This window comes from Clinocottus analis, unplaced genomic scaffold, assembly GCF_023055335.1.
Source record: "Clinocottus analis isolate CAN_PGR_092001 unplaced genomic scaffold, fCliAna1.0.p SCAF_22, whole genome shotgun sequence".
NCBI classification, from domain to species: domain Eukaryota; kingdom Metazoa; phylum Chordata; class Actinopteri; order Perciformes; family Cottidae; genus Clinocottus; species Clinocottus analis.
In genome coordinates this window covers 5,328,379-5,343,338 of record NW_027175954.1, presented here as the reverse complement: position 1 = coordinate 5,343,338, position 14,960 = coordinate 5,328,379, and the positions used below count along the sequence as shown (strand labels likewise).

The window sequence follows — 14,960 nt, the reverse complement described above, 5'->3', positions numbered from 1 at the left end:
GTATATTCCCTTGCAGACGGCTGTAAGAGTAACATTTTAGGAGGATTTAAGTGAATATCCAGCTCATGAATAGCTCGAGAGCCCATCCAGAATTTGTTCAAGCTGTGACAGGCTTGTTTTAATTGTGCCATTATTTCCGTGGTTTAAGACTATCATACAAACTATTTCTGAAGCCTGACACTGATTTTAAACTATAACTCGGTTATTGAAGCATACGCTGTATCCGTACAGTTTTCAAAATAATACAGTTGGATCTTGATTTACAATACAACATTTTAAGATAGGTTAACAATGTGATAGTCAGCATATTTAGAATAAACGGATACATATTTTTAAGATGTACCTTACCAAACAAAATTACAAGTAGAATTGTATTTAATTTAAGTTTAATTTACAGCTACACAATCTGTGTTGTGTTTTATTGTGCAATAATTCAAGTAATGTACTATTTACTAAAATGTCCTCAATGTCGCCTCATTTATTCTGACAGGATGATTGTTAGAGTTGTAGGAAAGAAACCGGAGAGCAGATGATGTATTTTTGTAGTGAGTTGACAGTGAAAAGAGTGTTCTTCTTTCGTTTTTATACCACTACAACTTTACATTTTCCATCTCATAAGCCTACTAAATGGCAAATGTTTACTGTAGAGGTAATACAATTATAGAGGTTTATGTGATTAATCAGCATACGGATGAGCGTTATCTCGACTCCCATTGCTCCCTATTCACAAAGTCTTGCCCATGTGTGGTTGTCGGTGCTCCTTCTTCCCATCTCCTTTCCACACCATTAAAATCAATAGGCCTGGACCCTTTTCTTGTCCATATCAAACTACTTCATAGCAGGACATGGCAGCTCCAAACCCCAGAGAGATATGTCCGTCAAGAAGAGAGAAGAAGTAGAAAAAGAAGGGGACCTTTAAAGATATTCTGTCTCCCTCGCGTATTGTTTTCAAGAGGAGGGGAGCTAGGTAGAAGGTGGAGACGAAGAGAGGGTTGTTGTTGTACATGTAGGCAGGGAGCCGTCAGGACCCTCACTCTCAGATCCCCTTAAGTTTCACTGCTCCAGATCCGCTAAATGTGCCCATCAGCTCCTCCCGGGCTCATCTCTGTGACAGCCCTGGCCCCTCACGACACGCTATGTCACAAACCAAAGGGTTCATCCCCCACTCCTCTCTCTGCAAGGCACTGTGTGATCAAACCTGGCACTGATCAACTCCTACCTGACCCTTTATACAAAGGAAACAGGCAGAAAAGAAGGGGGGGTGGCAGTCGAGGGGGTGCCTTCCTTTGATGTCACTACAAACGATGCGGTGCGCTTGGGAGGTGTCACACATACACACACCAGTACACACTGATGCGTGCAAATGACTACACACACACACAAGTCATACTGTAAGAGTGCATCACATGTTTTCCGCCCTTATTGAACAAAGGCGGTATTTGCAAGCGTCTGTCAGAAATAATATCCGTGCGGAGAAGCATTTGCGTTGAAGTCAATTGAACGCGCTCAGGTGAATTATTAAAGCGTGGGGTGATTCGTCTTGTCGCATTAAACTGAGCACGGCCTGTGATCATGGTGTCATTATGAGCATGCGTTTCAGGAAGCACAACATGTCAACTGGTTGTGTTACATCTAACAGCTGCTTTTCATCTCCGTCTCTCACTTTTCTCTTTTTTCAGACCTACAAGTGTTCACTGATCTCACACACAGCGGCACCGGCAGCAAAATCCAACAGAAAACAACCCGATGTTCTGGCCCAAGGTAGCATGAGTTTTCCTTTTTCGCACCCATGCAAAACTACAAAAGCCTAATCGACTATTAATTGAAGCAGGATGAACACTCAATGTATGTACATGCTGTCGATCGGAAACAAGTATTTAAGAAGTTAACAAGCTTTGTTTTTCTTTGTTTTTTTGTTTTGAGAACTTGACACTCCTGAATTGGTTATAAATGGGAAATGTTAATCATTCAAGTAGTTAAATATATCACAGTTTTCACTTGTGCATACACAGAGACACTTTTACATAAGCCTGTTAACTCCCACCAGTAGCTTCTAAATAGGGATTTGTTCGGTGCACTTGTCAACTCTGAGGTGCCTGCGTGTACTTCCTCCTGTTAGACGTTGAACAGCATGAGCCCTGGGACCGAGGGACGGGTGGAGAGGAAAGGAGGTGGAGGAGGAAGAAGAGGATGCTAATGAAGACCCAGCACTACTCCTCCTCTTCTCTGCAGCAGCGCATAGAGTCCCTACAGCATCACATTGACATACTGCGAAGTGCCAGGAAAGACGCTTTGCTTTCTGCCAGAGAGCTGCGAAGGGCCAATGAGAAGATCACTGCACAACTCAACTTCCTCACTGAGAAACTCTGCAGCAGCGAGCAGCTCACTCAGGTAACTTGGGGAAAAACAAGGAAATTAGTAAATCAGAAAGCCGGTTGTAAGTGTTGGGAAGTTAATTTACTGTCTTTATCTTTATTTGTGTGGTTCTTTTGTATTTGCTGAGGACTGAGAGTGCAGCAGCAGCAGGTCCTTTGCACTTATCATGCTTAATAAGTGTGGCTGACAGGCCGAGCCTCGTCTGTGAATCAGCACCACGGAGCAGAAGCGAGGACGAAAAATCTCCCTCTCTCTCTCTTTGCCTCTGTCCGATCCTGCTCTTGTCTCGTCTCGCTGAATGTTTCAACGAGCCAGTCCTCCACAACAATCTGTGTCACTAACAGTTACATTTCTCCAAATACAAGCACCTGTGTGTGCTGACACACACGGTGACCACTGCCACACACTTATTTAGTTATTTAGTACCTGCCTCCAGGTAGGAAACTCTTAGACTTGGTATAGACTATAAATAAAACACCAAGCACTTTGGCCCTAAACAGTACCTTGCCTGCCAGGGTTTCCTTGTACAAACCAACATATGCACACACACACATACTGTACACACTAACACCTAGACAGGTACAGTTGTTAATCGGACAGGCAGGAGACTTCTTTTGGTGGATTCAGACATAGCAGCAACCTGCAAGGTCCCACTGGACGTCTGATTAGGCGCATGTGTCTGTATGTTTACTGAGTGAATAGTACAGATGCAGTATATTAGACTTGTACACACAAAGGTCAGAGTCCAACCCTCATAGTACTGCTACCTAGGAAGTGGCCCTTGTGCTCCCACCCAGGCATCTGATTGCTAAAGCCCAACGAGACCTTAGACTCAGGCACAGCAGTAAAGCCGCACATGTACACACACACACACACACACACACACACACACACACACACACACACACACGCACTGTGAATGAGTGGACAGAGAGGGAATTGTTGTCTTCCTGTTTGTTTCCTCTTCCCTCCTGCAGTATTAATGCCACTCCACCAGAGAAAGTTGGAGCCGACTGACTGGCTGAAGCCATGTCTTGTTGCCCTCTCTGGAAAGGGCAAGAGGTGATGGACTTTGGGCTTGTTCCAGGCGGTCCTTGCCAACTTTCTAACAAAAACTCTCTGCCTGTAATTGGCTTAGGACAGCCTCCACAGGGGCCATCATGTGAGAAGTAGCATGGCATTTTCTGAGAAACTTGTCTGTGTTGCTGTCAGAGATCGAGCAATAGTGGCGTTTTAAAGGCCGATATAATTTGTTTGGAGCAGGAAAAAGCTGATTGAAGATTAATTGTCCATTTTTGTTCCAGCAGTAGGGCGTTGTAAAACACACTTAGTTCAAACTCGACAGACTCTAAATCTAAAAACTCACCAAAACCATCTTCTCTGCGCCTGTTGCAAAATCAGCTAATCACTGAGACCGCAATGATGTGGTCCACCTTTCCTAACCCATTTGTCAGTTTTTATGATTTGGAGAATGCTTTCTGAAAAGTGTCACTGATAAAAGTTTACATTTAAAAAAAAAAAAGGTCTGTCACACATTTATCTCAAACCGATGAATCTGTTGACCTCATGTTTTCCTGATGTTTCAGCCATTCTGTCCCTACCTTGTTGCTTCCTTCCTTACATCCCTTCATTATTAAGCCTACCTTCTCTCTGTGGTCTTTGTATGAGTTTGGATTTTGAATTTCTAACCGTCTTCATAACTGCATTTAATAGCTGCTATTTAAACAACATGTTGCTGCTTTCAAATCTTTAACATGAGAGAGGAATAGACCTGCGCTGGATAGGTGTGATGTGCTTTGTAATGCTGCACTCAGCTCTCCATGTCCCAGCCTACGGGGGGACATGTGTTCAACAGCATGGTGAAACTTTAATCACCAAGTCCCCAGCACAACGGTATCCTGACAGATGTCTTAATCAGCAACCCAATGTAACCCTGATTTTTTTTAACTCGCAGTGCAGAAATGTGTAGCTGCTTTCTTACCTTATTTTCTAATATATTAATCACAAAGGATGATTTTTATTTATTATTACTTGGTTCAGTTACAATGCCATTGCTGAGATCTAGGGACTATGGCAATATCACTGCAACAAAGTCCATCGAACAGTCAGACAATCAGACAGTTTGAGCCAGAATATCTACACCACTTTATTTGGAGGTAAAAGCTAAAGTGAGGTCCCCTGCTTTGTCAGTAATGATCATTGCTGATCGAAACTTGCACTCGCGACGACGGCAAAAACTGTAGATCAAATTTGAAACATAAAGGTAATCTGTGAACGATGATTGATGTTTACAATGTCCACCTTAGCTTTCTCTTTCATATAAGTTTGTCTAACCTGTTGGTGTTTGTAAAAATCGTTACCGTCAACCAGATTGTATGACCAGCCGTTTTTCTATTAGTAATGTGCCATATTCCTAGATTCCAACTATTAACTTTGAGATTTAGGAATATGACAACTATTCTTGGCTCTAAATGTTATTATTACCGATAGAAATAATGTCCAAAAACTACAAAAATGAGACCCACCCTGTAACAAACTTGAGTTATCCCTAAGGTGGCATAAGAAGCTTAATAAACTCAGGTGACAGGTGAAGCATGCCCTCCTATTTCTACCAAGGCTGGCTCTTGACTAAATGTGTTCGCCATGCGTATCATCCAAATACAGGATCATTTTGTTGCTTGGATTATCTACCTCACTCACTCATCACTTCCCCGTTTACTTCACTTTGCAGTGTACTGTGACATTGCCTCGCAAATTTAGCAGCTTTATCTCTTGACGTGTCGAGTGCACTACCCTCCTCTAACATGTAAGGGGCTGGGATTATCACAGGATTAGTGGGTGCAACATGACACAACCCTCTGAATTTAAAAAAAAAACAAGACATTATTTAAATTTTAATGATATTTGCACAACAAATCACATAAATATCCTGGCCGACAGGCCATACAAAGTGATTTGAGAAACGTATACAATAAGACATTACACTCGTGTCTTTCTGGGTTTGTTTATGTTGTTACATTGTGATTTTTGCATGTGTATATGTGGCTATTACAGCAGTCCATTTGCTAATTTATCCTGCTACTGATTGAGTATCACTTGGAAAGACCCATGCTCCGATGGGAGAAAGAGAGAGGTGTCCTCTCTTCCAGCCTAATGGACCGCCAGTAAATCAGCCAATGTCAGTGTCATCTCTCACCAGGGCTGAAAATGCCCCGTGAAATCAAAGCCTGTATTACAGGAACTGTCATCAATGCCGTTCTTAATTCGTGCACCACTGGTGCTGCAGCCAGAGCCCCACTCTTCACTCTCCACTTCTTTCTCTCTCCCACTCTATCACTCCTACTTCGTTCTCTCCCACCGTCCCCGGGGATGTGGCTTGTGCGTCTTCAACAGAGCAGAGGAAACCTAAAACAAGAGGGATTCTATTAAAAGGTGTCAGCCAGCAACCAGATATCAATAACCTCCATGTATGCAGAGCAGAGAGCAAACTCCTGGGAATCTGTGGTTTCACTTTGGTGTGTGCGTGTGTCTCTGTGTGTGTTCCAGCATTTACCCCATGTGTGCAGCATCGTGTATCATGTCTCCTATTTGTGCCATTAAGTATTCTTGATGTTTGAAATGATACCAGGTCAGCTAATTGTGGCAGTATTGAACCAAACAGACGTGTTTTTGCCCCATATTTTCTTAATAAGCAGACAAAGAGATTTTTTTTTTAGCTTCACCGCTCACATGTGGTTACAAGTGTTCACCTCGGATGCTTATGTTTTGAATTGTTGATACACTGTATGTTGTACATGATCAGCTTGTGCCATTATTGTTCATCACTATAAACCCATCCTCTCACCAAAATACTGAACTCACTTCGTCCCAGAGTGCTCTCTGATTCTGCAGGATGGCTTTATTATGCATGCCAATCACAGTGAGAATTAGGCCCTATTGACCGGGCAACGGCATCATCTGCCTCCTAATTAGCATAAAGAAAGAAGATTTCTCACAGACTAGATATTATTAAAGCAGAGCCCGCATGCCCCCTGCTGCTAACGCATACAGTATTTCCAACATATTGTGTTTACTTTGTCTCTGCGTCTATCATATTCATGTAATATGAATTTAAAATTAAGTATTTTTTTTACAACAGGAGAGAGGACAGAAAGCTGAGATTTTTGGTTGATAGCATTATTTCATGTCTCCCTTTACTTTTTACTGTTACACTTGACATCCAAAAAGATTTGGTTTAATAACAGCAGACAAAACTTTTTTAGCTTTTTAGTTGAAGTATCATTAGCAGTAGCCTAGACCACCAATTCTCTCTTGTCGGTTGCAGAAGCTGACCTCTGACCTGGCTGGTAAGGAGCAGCAGAAAAAGGTTCTGAAGATGGAGCTGGAGCAGTGGAGGCAGATCGCGTTACCCCAACAAACTGTACCAGCAGCTGCAGTACATGCAGAGTGCTCCTGCCAGGGCAGGACCATGCCCGCCCCCGCTAATCCGGACCCCCAGCCCTTGGAGGCTGAGGTCAAGCAACTTCAAGCCAGACTTAAGGTTAGTGGTTACGAGCAGAAGTCTGGTGTTAATGAACGGGCCGCATGCTTTGTCTTATTGTGCACGCCTTATGAGATAAATCTCTTAATAGGATGATGGTATTAAGGATTGTGTTCATTTCCAATTTTGTGCGCTATGAAGCTTGAGTAGATAATACCATGAATAACAAGGAATTGAAAACACGTTTTATTGCTGTATGGCTTAAAGGATATTTGTAAAATAATTAATTTCTGTCCAGACAGGCAGGTTAATAGGAAAAAAAGTATGAAAGTAATGGTTATGAATTTTGCACATTTCAGTGAATTTTCTTCTTGATGCCCTTTTCTTCGTTTTTGACAGTCATGTTTTTATTCAGAAAAAAACAGTTCCCTGGTATTTTATAGCATTCAGTCACTTTAACACCTCACTTGTCTCTTGCCAGATTTTATCAAGGAGATTAGAAACTCTGTAAGAAACAAGGTTTTTTACTTTCAAATCATACAGCATAAAAAAAAATCTTGAGCCTTCCAATCTACACTCAACATCACCTGAAATTGCATGTGATTCCGACATGAATTAGCATTTCTTATCATTTGATCTTATTACGGGGTACCTGTCAGAAAGATGAGAAATGGGGAATAGCAGTAGAGACGTGCCCTACATCATAGGGAATGAGGCGTGAGTGGTACCACGGTATTATCCTCCTCTCTGCAGCCAGCTCGTCAGTGTCACCGAGCAGATTGCGGCTGTCATTACACACAGCCAAGGAAGTCATGTCAGGTGACAGCAAACGGGATGCACTGTGGGGGTGCACGCAGTGAGTGAGCACATTGTCAAAAGCTTGTACTGTTACAGTTCCCACAAGAGACACGGGGGCCCTTGAAATCAAAGTGAACATGCACGTTTAAATATCCATCAGACGGGTGATCAGAAGTCAGGCTGTTGTCATGAGGCGTGTGTCTTAATTAATATGTCGCAATGCAAAGATATAAAAGATCAAAACAAGAAAAACATTTTAATAATAAACATTAATTGTTGCTGTTGGATTTTTTCACATATATACAGTATAGTCCCCGTTGAGATTAAAACCGTAATTTAAGTCTATACATTATTATTTTTGCTATTACTCCCCTTTTCTCATCCACTTTGAAAAATACAGCTTTCCTTTTAACCTCTTTTAGCACCTTCTACCCTCCCGCTGTAACTATAATGAGGAGGCATGCTGTGCCTGACCTGTCATCAGCCGTGTCGCAAAAACCTCCCCCCAACCCCGATCGCACACGCCAACACATTAACAAACACACACACCGTGTGCCCTCCCCCCAGAGTGCGAGTGCGGAGGTCACAAGGCAGGTGGCAGCTAACAAAGCCCTGCGAGGCCAACTCCAGGAGAAGGAGGACAAGCTCCGTCAGCTGCAGGACAAGTTAGTTTCACACTTTTTTTCTTCTTCATTAGTATTATTTCTTTCTCTTTGTGTTTTTTTTCTCACAGCATAACAGTTCTTACTTTTAGTGTTTTCTTTTTACATCCTTCTCTCTTTCTTTGTCTCTCCCGTCTCCCTTGATGCCTGTCTGAGTGTTTGCACATTCTCTGCAGCTCCCATCTGTAGTGTTTGATTCCACCATGTGGCAGCACTCTGTCTGCTGCACTCCACTTAGGCATGCTTCTCCTCTGCGTAAATCACTTGTGAAATTATGCAAGATCTCATGAGCGAGTGAATAAAAATTACTGACAGAATTGGTGTGTATGCACATGTGAGCATGTGGGTGTCTCGTGTATCATGTAGTGCGATGTTACTTATGTGGGTAGCTGATACGGACTGCTGATCAAAGCAGTGTATTGATTGTTTGTGTGCCGCAGGAGGGACCATTTTGGCCCATGACACTAAAACCCACACAGTATCACTCTGGCCTGTGGGCCACAAGCCCTAATGAGTTATATGGTTCACCTACTGGAGCTATCGCTGCATTACAAAGTCAGTATGTATAGCTATAAACAATTCACTCAGGGAAACTGTCAAGATTTAAACAGTGTTGAGAAAGGCGTATATCATCATTCTGCATTAGCGTCTAAACTTTGAACTGAGAGAAAGGTACAAAGAACAACTTGGCTTTCCTCCGTCTCGTTCTCTTTGTCTAGTATGCTGTGTCCTCTGCCTGCCATTCTCAATAATGCATCCAAGGCATGTGTACTATCGCAGGGGGTACATGTTTGTGTGTGACCAAAGCACAGCGGATCACAGCCAGACAGAGTGAACATCCCTGAGCTTTCCACGACAGCCTTAGCCTCTCCTCTGGCTCGTGTCACACACACACACACACACACACACACACACACACACACACACACACACACACACACACACACACACACACATGTAACTTGCCATCTTTTCTTGCCAACCTCACCATTTGCCTCCATGGAGGGACCCCTTCTCAGAATGAAAGACATGTCTAGACGTCTCTGAAATATACATCTCAGCACACACACACAGGGAGCAAGGCTGCTTCGCCTTAAAGAAGAGAAGAGGGGGGGGAGAAATGAATTTCAAAGTATACCGGCATGTCCTCAGTCAATATCCGGCACTATGGCACTGCCTTATTTATGAAGCAACTGCTTTCATCTTTAGCCCTGTTGTCTATCAGCCACATGAAACGTCCACCCGTACTTCATTCTTAACAACATACACAGAAATGTGCGCTCTGGCTCTCTCTTATGCACTCACAGTTCAGACCACTGACTGTTATCATTACAATACACGCATGTTTGATGAACAATATTGCCAACAAGCGCAGAACAAAGGGAACAAACGTGTGAGTGATTGGGATATAGTTTGAGGCTCTCTATCCACTAACACTCATAAATAGAGATCACACGCTCTGGCAGAAGCACCACATATCCTGCATTCTTTTTTATCCTCTATTCTTTTTGGGGTGCAGAAGACGAGAACATCTAAAATAAATGTTGTCGATCTAATTGCCATTAGCATTGGGACATAGGGAACTGGCTGGAGCTATTATTGCTGCTCTCCGTCTTTAAGTCAACACCAGACAGTCATCTGAAAGGTTCAATATGGGTTTTCTCATTAATGGCCAAATCCATGGGGTAACCAGCCAGCGCTACTTTCCCCCAAAGACCCCAGGCTAGACTCCTCTCATTTAATTTAATGTCACTCCAATAGGACAAGCTCACATTTATTTAGCCAGTCTGCCCTCAGGCATTCATCCACCTAGGGAGCCAGGGACATTTACTTACACGAAAGCATTTGCTCTAACGTTTCGTCATCTGTTTATTCAAAACACACAAGCCATGATGTGTATGGGAGCTAAGAGATCCACTACATCTTTGAAATAAAAAAAAACCCGGCAAAAAACATTTTAATTAACTGCATGCTTATGATCTTTATTCTATTTGTTCTAATTCCCCAAGGTAAAGACAACCATGAAAAATGCCTCATATTTGCCTTTTATGAAAACAGAATAAAACATACAAACATACTGAGCCCATTTAGTACAAGGCCTCACGGATGCTGGAATATTAAGCATGTCAATACGGCAAGTTATCAAAATAGGAAGTGACACAGGGTGCTTGTTTGCAACAGTTACAACATGAATAGCTTACAATACAGAGACATTGCCTCTCTTTAGGGAAGTATTATCAGCACAGCGTACAGCACACAAACAAACAATATCTTTTAGAACATATTTCCTCCATAATCAGTCTTTCCCAAGCCAAGTCCCCCCGCTGACGTGTTTTTATATGTGACTGGTGTAACGCTGAGCTGCAAATAATAAACATTTAAATACTTGTTAACAGTCTTTCAAGTAGTGTCACTGCTGATTCGAAACGCCGTTTGTCAAAAGGACTCCCCAGTCACACTTAGTGTGGCATTCCCCGCCAGAGCACTTGTTCTAATATATGCCAGTTAGAATTATATATGCATCCTTATTTCACATCCCCCCCTCCACTTACCCAAACAGCATGCCAGTGTATTTAGTTGTCATAATGAGCTGTCATGCCTGATGCACTGCATGGGGACACTGCGCCTGCCAGCTTTGTGTGTATGTGCATGCTTCTGTCTCAGTGTGTGTCTGTGTTTGTTACTTTACGCGAGTGTGTGCCTCACACAGTCGACCGATGTGACTGTGATCTGAAAAATACACGTTCATTTATTCTTTATACCGCGTGCGTTTCCCAGGGCGAGCCACACGGAGCGAGATGTGATCATGAAGCGGCAGCTGGTGGAGGACTTGAAGACAAGACTGAAGTTCCTGCAGGAGATGGAGAAAAGTTACCGCGCACAGGTGGAGGAGCTGGAGAAGAAGGTACACAAAATACAGTGGACACCATTATCATGTCACCCAACAGCATCGTTTGATGCTCCTTTGTAGAATGACAAAGAGAATGAGGTGTTGTAATGCTCGGTATTCCTCATATCCCGGGTACTGCATTTCCTCTATGATTTAAAAGGAAAATAATGAATTGTGATTTCTGTTACATCAACTAATGAAACTGAACTGCAGTGCCTCCACACCATTGCTCAGCTTTATTTTCTACCTTTGCATCTTTGTTCCAACTTTCCACAGGTGAAGACTTTATTAGAGGAGGCCACCAACAGGAAGGCCTTTGTTGATTCTCTGAAGAGGAGACTGAATGTAGCAACCGGAGAGAAAAGCCAGTATGAAACATCCTGTAAAAAACTGAAGGAGGACCTGGAAAAAAAGGTAGTTCTCACTAGAGTAATATCATATGAAGCATTTGTTGTGTTTTAGAAATGTTAAATTTAGTTTTGAGCAATTAGCTCAGAGTGGGCAAAATTCTTTTCATAGGCCCATAATAATAATATTATTATATTTAAAATGAATCTCATGTCAGTTTAACAATAAAATAAGCCTGTTGTACCTATATTTACTTTTCCAAACGTGCTGGCTTCGTTTGTTGTTATATTTGCAGCTTATAGCCTGTATTTCCACTCTTAATACTGACGTATTATTAGTCTTGTTTCTATTAAAATAGAGCCACGGACAAAGTTTTGCTAGTCTGGTGATAAACACATTTCATTTTCTATAAGTTCTTCACAATTGAATTCACCCATTTATTTTGTTGCTTAAAAGGTTTCATTATAAAACTGCAAAATTAAGAAATGTTGTATTTTCAGCAACTTAATGCAACTACATCTATACGGCTGAGAGGCCAAACGGTAAAATAAAACATGAAGTACAAACAGGAACACAGGAGAGAAAGTAAACTTCAAACCACAGAGATTCTGTGAGTAGCTACAAATGTACTGAGAACTGAATACACAACATCACACACACGTCTTTCTCTCTGGTATCCTGCACAGACTAGGTTGAGGCTCGCAACACGCACTTGTTTGAGGGGGATCAAGAGGGTCGTCACCGGTTAACACAACTCAACACGCTAAAACTGATAATGGAACAGCCAATCAAGTTGCATGGTTTTATTCGGCAAAGTGCCAATGGAAAAACCCTTTTATATGTTGTTTTCATTACACACTACCAGTAGGAGTCTGCAAATTCTACAATCGCCACAAATGTCTCTCAGACCTATGGAGACGCTCTACTTTCTTCAAAAGATTGTTTGCCTTCAGCTCACCAGTTCTGCCTGCAATGTTTCTTTACAGGAGCAGCGCATGCATGCCTTGCAGGCTCGAGTGGGAGCCAGTGAGCAGGCTCTGGCTGCACTGGAACAGACAGCCACTGAGCAAATGGAGGGGTTGACCCAGCAGAGCTCCCATGCCTTGGACAGGATTCAGAGACAGCTAAGCCTAGCCTTCTCCCAGCTGGAGCAGCTTCATTCTTTCATCAAGGTACTGTACCAACGGGTTGCAAAAAGAAGTCTGGATGTATAGATCTCTGTGAGAAAATCACTCTACTTCTCACTGGCAGTGAACATTTCAATCATGAGTTTATGGTAGTAACTCTATAATCCCTCACCCTAAATCCTATTTATTGTTTGAGTTGTGTTTAGAGGTTGTACATGGGGATTATATATTATTGTAGCCCTGGTTTTTATGTTTATTTGATACCAAACATGTTTTGTTTTTTGATTTCTTCCATTTTTTTTTTTTGATTTGTACCTTGTGACCTGATATAAAAGGGTCCAACTGGTTGTTAGTTTAAAGTATTCTTCAATACAGCACAATGTTCATTGAGTAAATGATGTTATTATTTATTGTAAAACAGGCAACAAATCAGGGTATGCTTTAGGAGGAGGCACCCTTGTGATTGACTGGTTGCTTCCACGCCATCATCCAGTCCGTGTCCTCGCTTTGAAACTTTAACCCTTTCTAACAGGACACAGAAGTTAGGGCAGCGCAGCAATCACAGGCAGAATCAGTTCTGCAGGTTTTTAAAGGTTTTAAATTAAACCAACGTTAGATCAGTCCATAGCTCTATCAATTCACTTCACCAACTAAACTATATCAGCCAAGCCGCTAGCTGACTTACCGGCTTAATATCCTTCTCCTCTTCTGTCTCTGGCAAACAGTCGAAAGACACAGTAAAAGGAGGCGGGGCCTTGTTACATGCAGATTGGTAGCAATCCAACTTGCATGTATTGTTTTCTCTTAGAAGGCGTTGTGATGTCTTGTGGGATGTCTTGATTAATTTAGGGCGATTGCAATAACTGGTTTTATTCCAAGGAGTGCAGCATGTCCATTTGGCCTTAGGATTTCTTTTATAGAGGATGTATTTTCTTAGACAGTGAGCTTCAGTACAGCTTACACTGGTTAGAATGAGGATCAGCACCTATACTATATGTCCAAGGTAATGGTTCAGTGGATCGGCCCCTGTGCCTGGGAGCGAGTCACTGTCACTCGTGAAGAAGTTCCAAGTTCCTCAGAGGCTTGTTCATAAGTGGAAGTAAATGAATTGCTTTACAGTTTGCCTCTCATTCACCCATGCCAGGCACAAGCTTAACCATCAGGATAAATTGGAGCTTGTTATGTTGCTCCAGGATGTTTTGACGCTTTGACATCTAATTGAGCCACCAATCAGCCCTAGAATTTATGATACTCTTTACTTTTTGATAGTGCTTGGCAATATGGAGAAAATCACAATATTTATTCCTGAATACCTCAATTGTGTAGGCTTTGGTGCTGTCACAAAATATTTACATGAGGATATTTTTTATAAATATGTATTAGTAATGTGGATATAATGACAAAATGGGTAAAGGCAAATAGTAGAACAGCTAGAACAGTATGGTAGTATCGTTGTGGTGCAGAGGGAACTTAACCTCAAGGCGAAGCTCTCAATTTAAATGACATTAGTCACATTAGTTCAAGGGAGTGATCAAAAGAAGAAGCCTTGATCATTTGATTAACGGAAGGAGTCCAGATTTGTACCGTTGCTACGTTGCATTAAAAGGAACCAGTTGAGAGAATTCCAGCTCCAGACAAATTCTTGGAATGTCCAACTGGGAGAAAACCTCAACCCATCCCACTTGGCCTGGGCAAGTCTCAGGATCCCTCAGGAGCGGCTTGGAGATGTGGTTAGGGGGAAGGACGTCAGCACTGCCTTCCTCGGCCTGCTCTGCAGACACCAGAACCGGATCCCCCATAAATGTCAGCAGATGGATGGATGGATTGATTTGTAACAATGTGTGTATGTGCCATTATGCATTTGCACTTTCTTCTATCACGTAGGGAGACACAGGCCACCACTATGAGAATACTGTGTGCCCAACAGGGAATGCGCACTATTGTTTTTGTCTAGGCCTAATCCATCACCTTGAGGTGTGTTTGTGTGTCTGTGTCAGTCTGCGTGTGTGTCTGGCAGAGACTGATAAAGACTGTCCATCAACTCTGTTGAGCTGACACCTGTCTATCAAAGGAGCAAACAGCTTGGCAGAGATAGATAGTGATGGAAGTGTATTTGTACACACCCATAAATCAAGTGGCAGATCACAGACACAGTTTCATGGTGATTATCTTTAGTCCTCGCACGCCTAAAGAAATTACTGACATTATTCTTGTCCTTGTATGGATCACTTACATATCAGGGTAATTGTAGGTGGATAGGATGTGTTTTATCTAGTTTC

At 42.3% G+C, this 14,960-nt stretch overlaps 1 protein-coding gene across 1 annotated transcript in view; it reads left to right on the top strand.

The window, feature by feature from the left end:
* cntln (centlein, centrosomal protein) overlaps positions 1-14,960 on the top strand; it is an 84,112-nt gene that overhangs the window by 51,612 nt on the left and 17,540 nt on the right. The window contains exons 18-24 of the mRNA XM_068589372.1: positions 1,680-1,761; positions 2,120-2,391; positions 6,701-6,916; positions 8,222-8,319; positions 11,095-11,221; positions 11,483-11,620; positions 12,541-12,726. Coding sequence (XP_068445473.1) covers positions 1,680-1,761; positions 2,120-2,391; positions 6,701-6,916; positions 8,222-8,319; positions 11,095-11,221; positions 11,483-11,620; positions 12,541-12,726 — 1,119 coding nt within the window. The remainder of the gene's footprint in view (positions 1-1,679; positions 1,762-2,119; positions 2,392-6,700; positions 6,917-8,221; positions 8,320-11,094; positions 11,222-11,482; positions 11,621-12,540; positions 12,727-14,960) is intronic.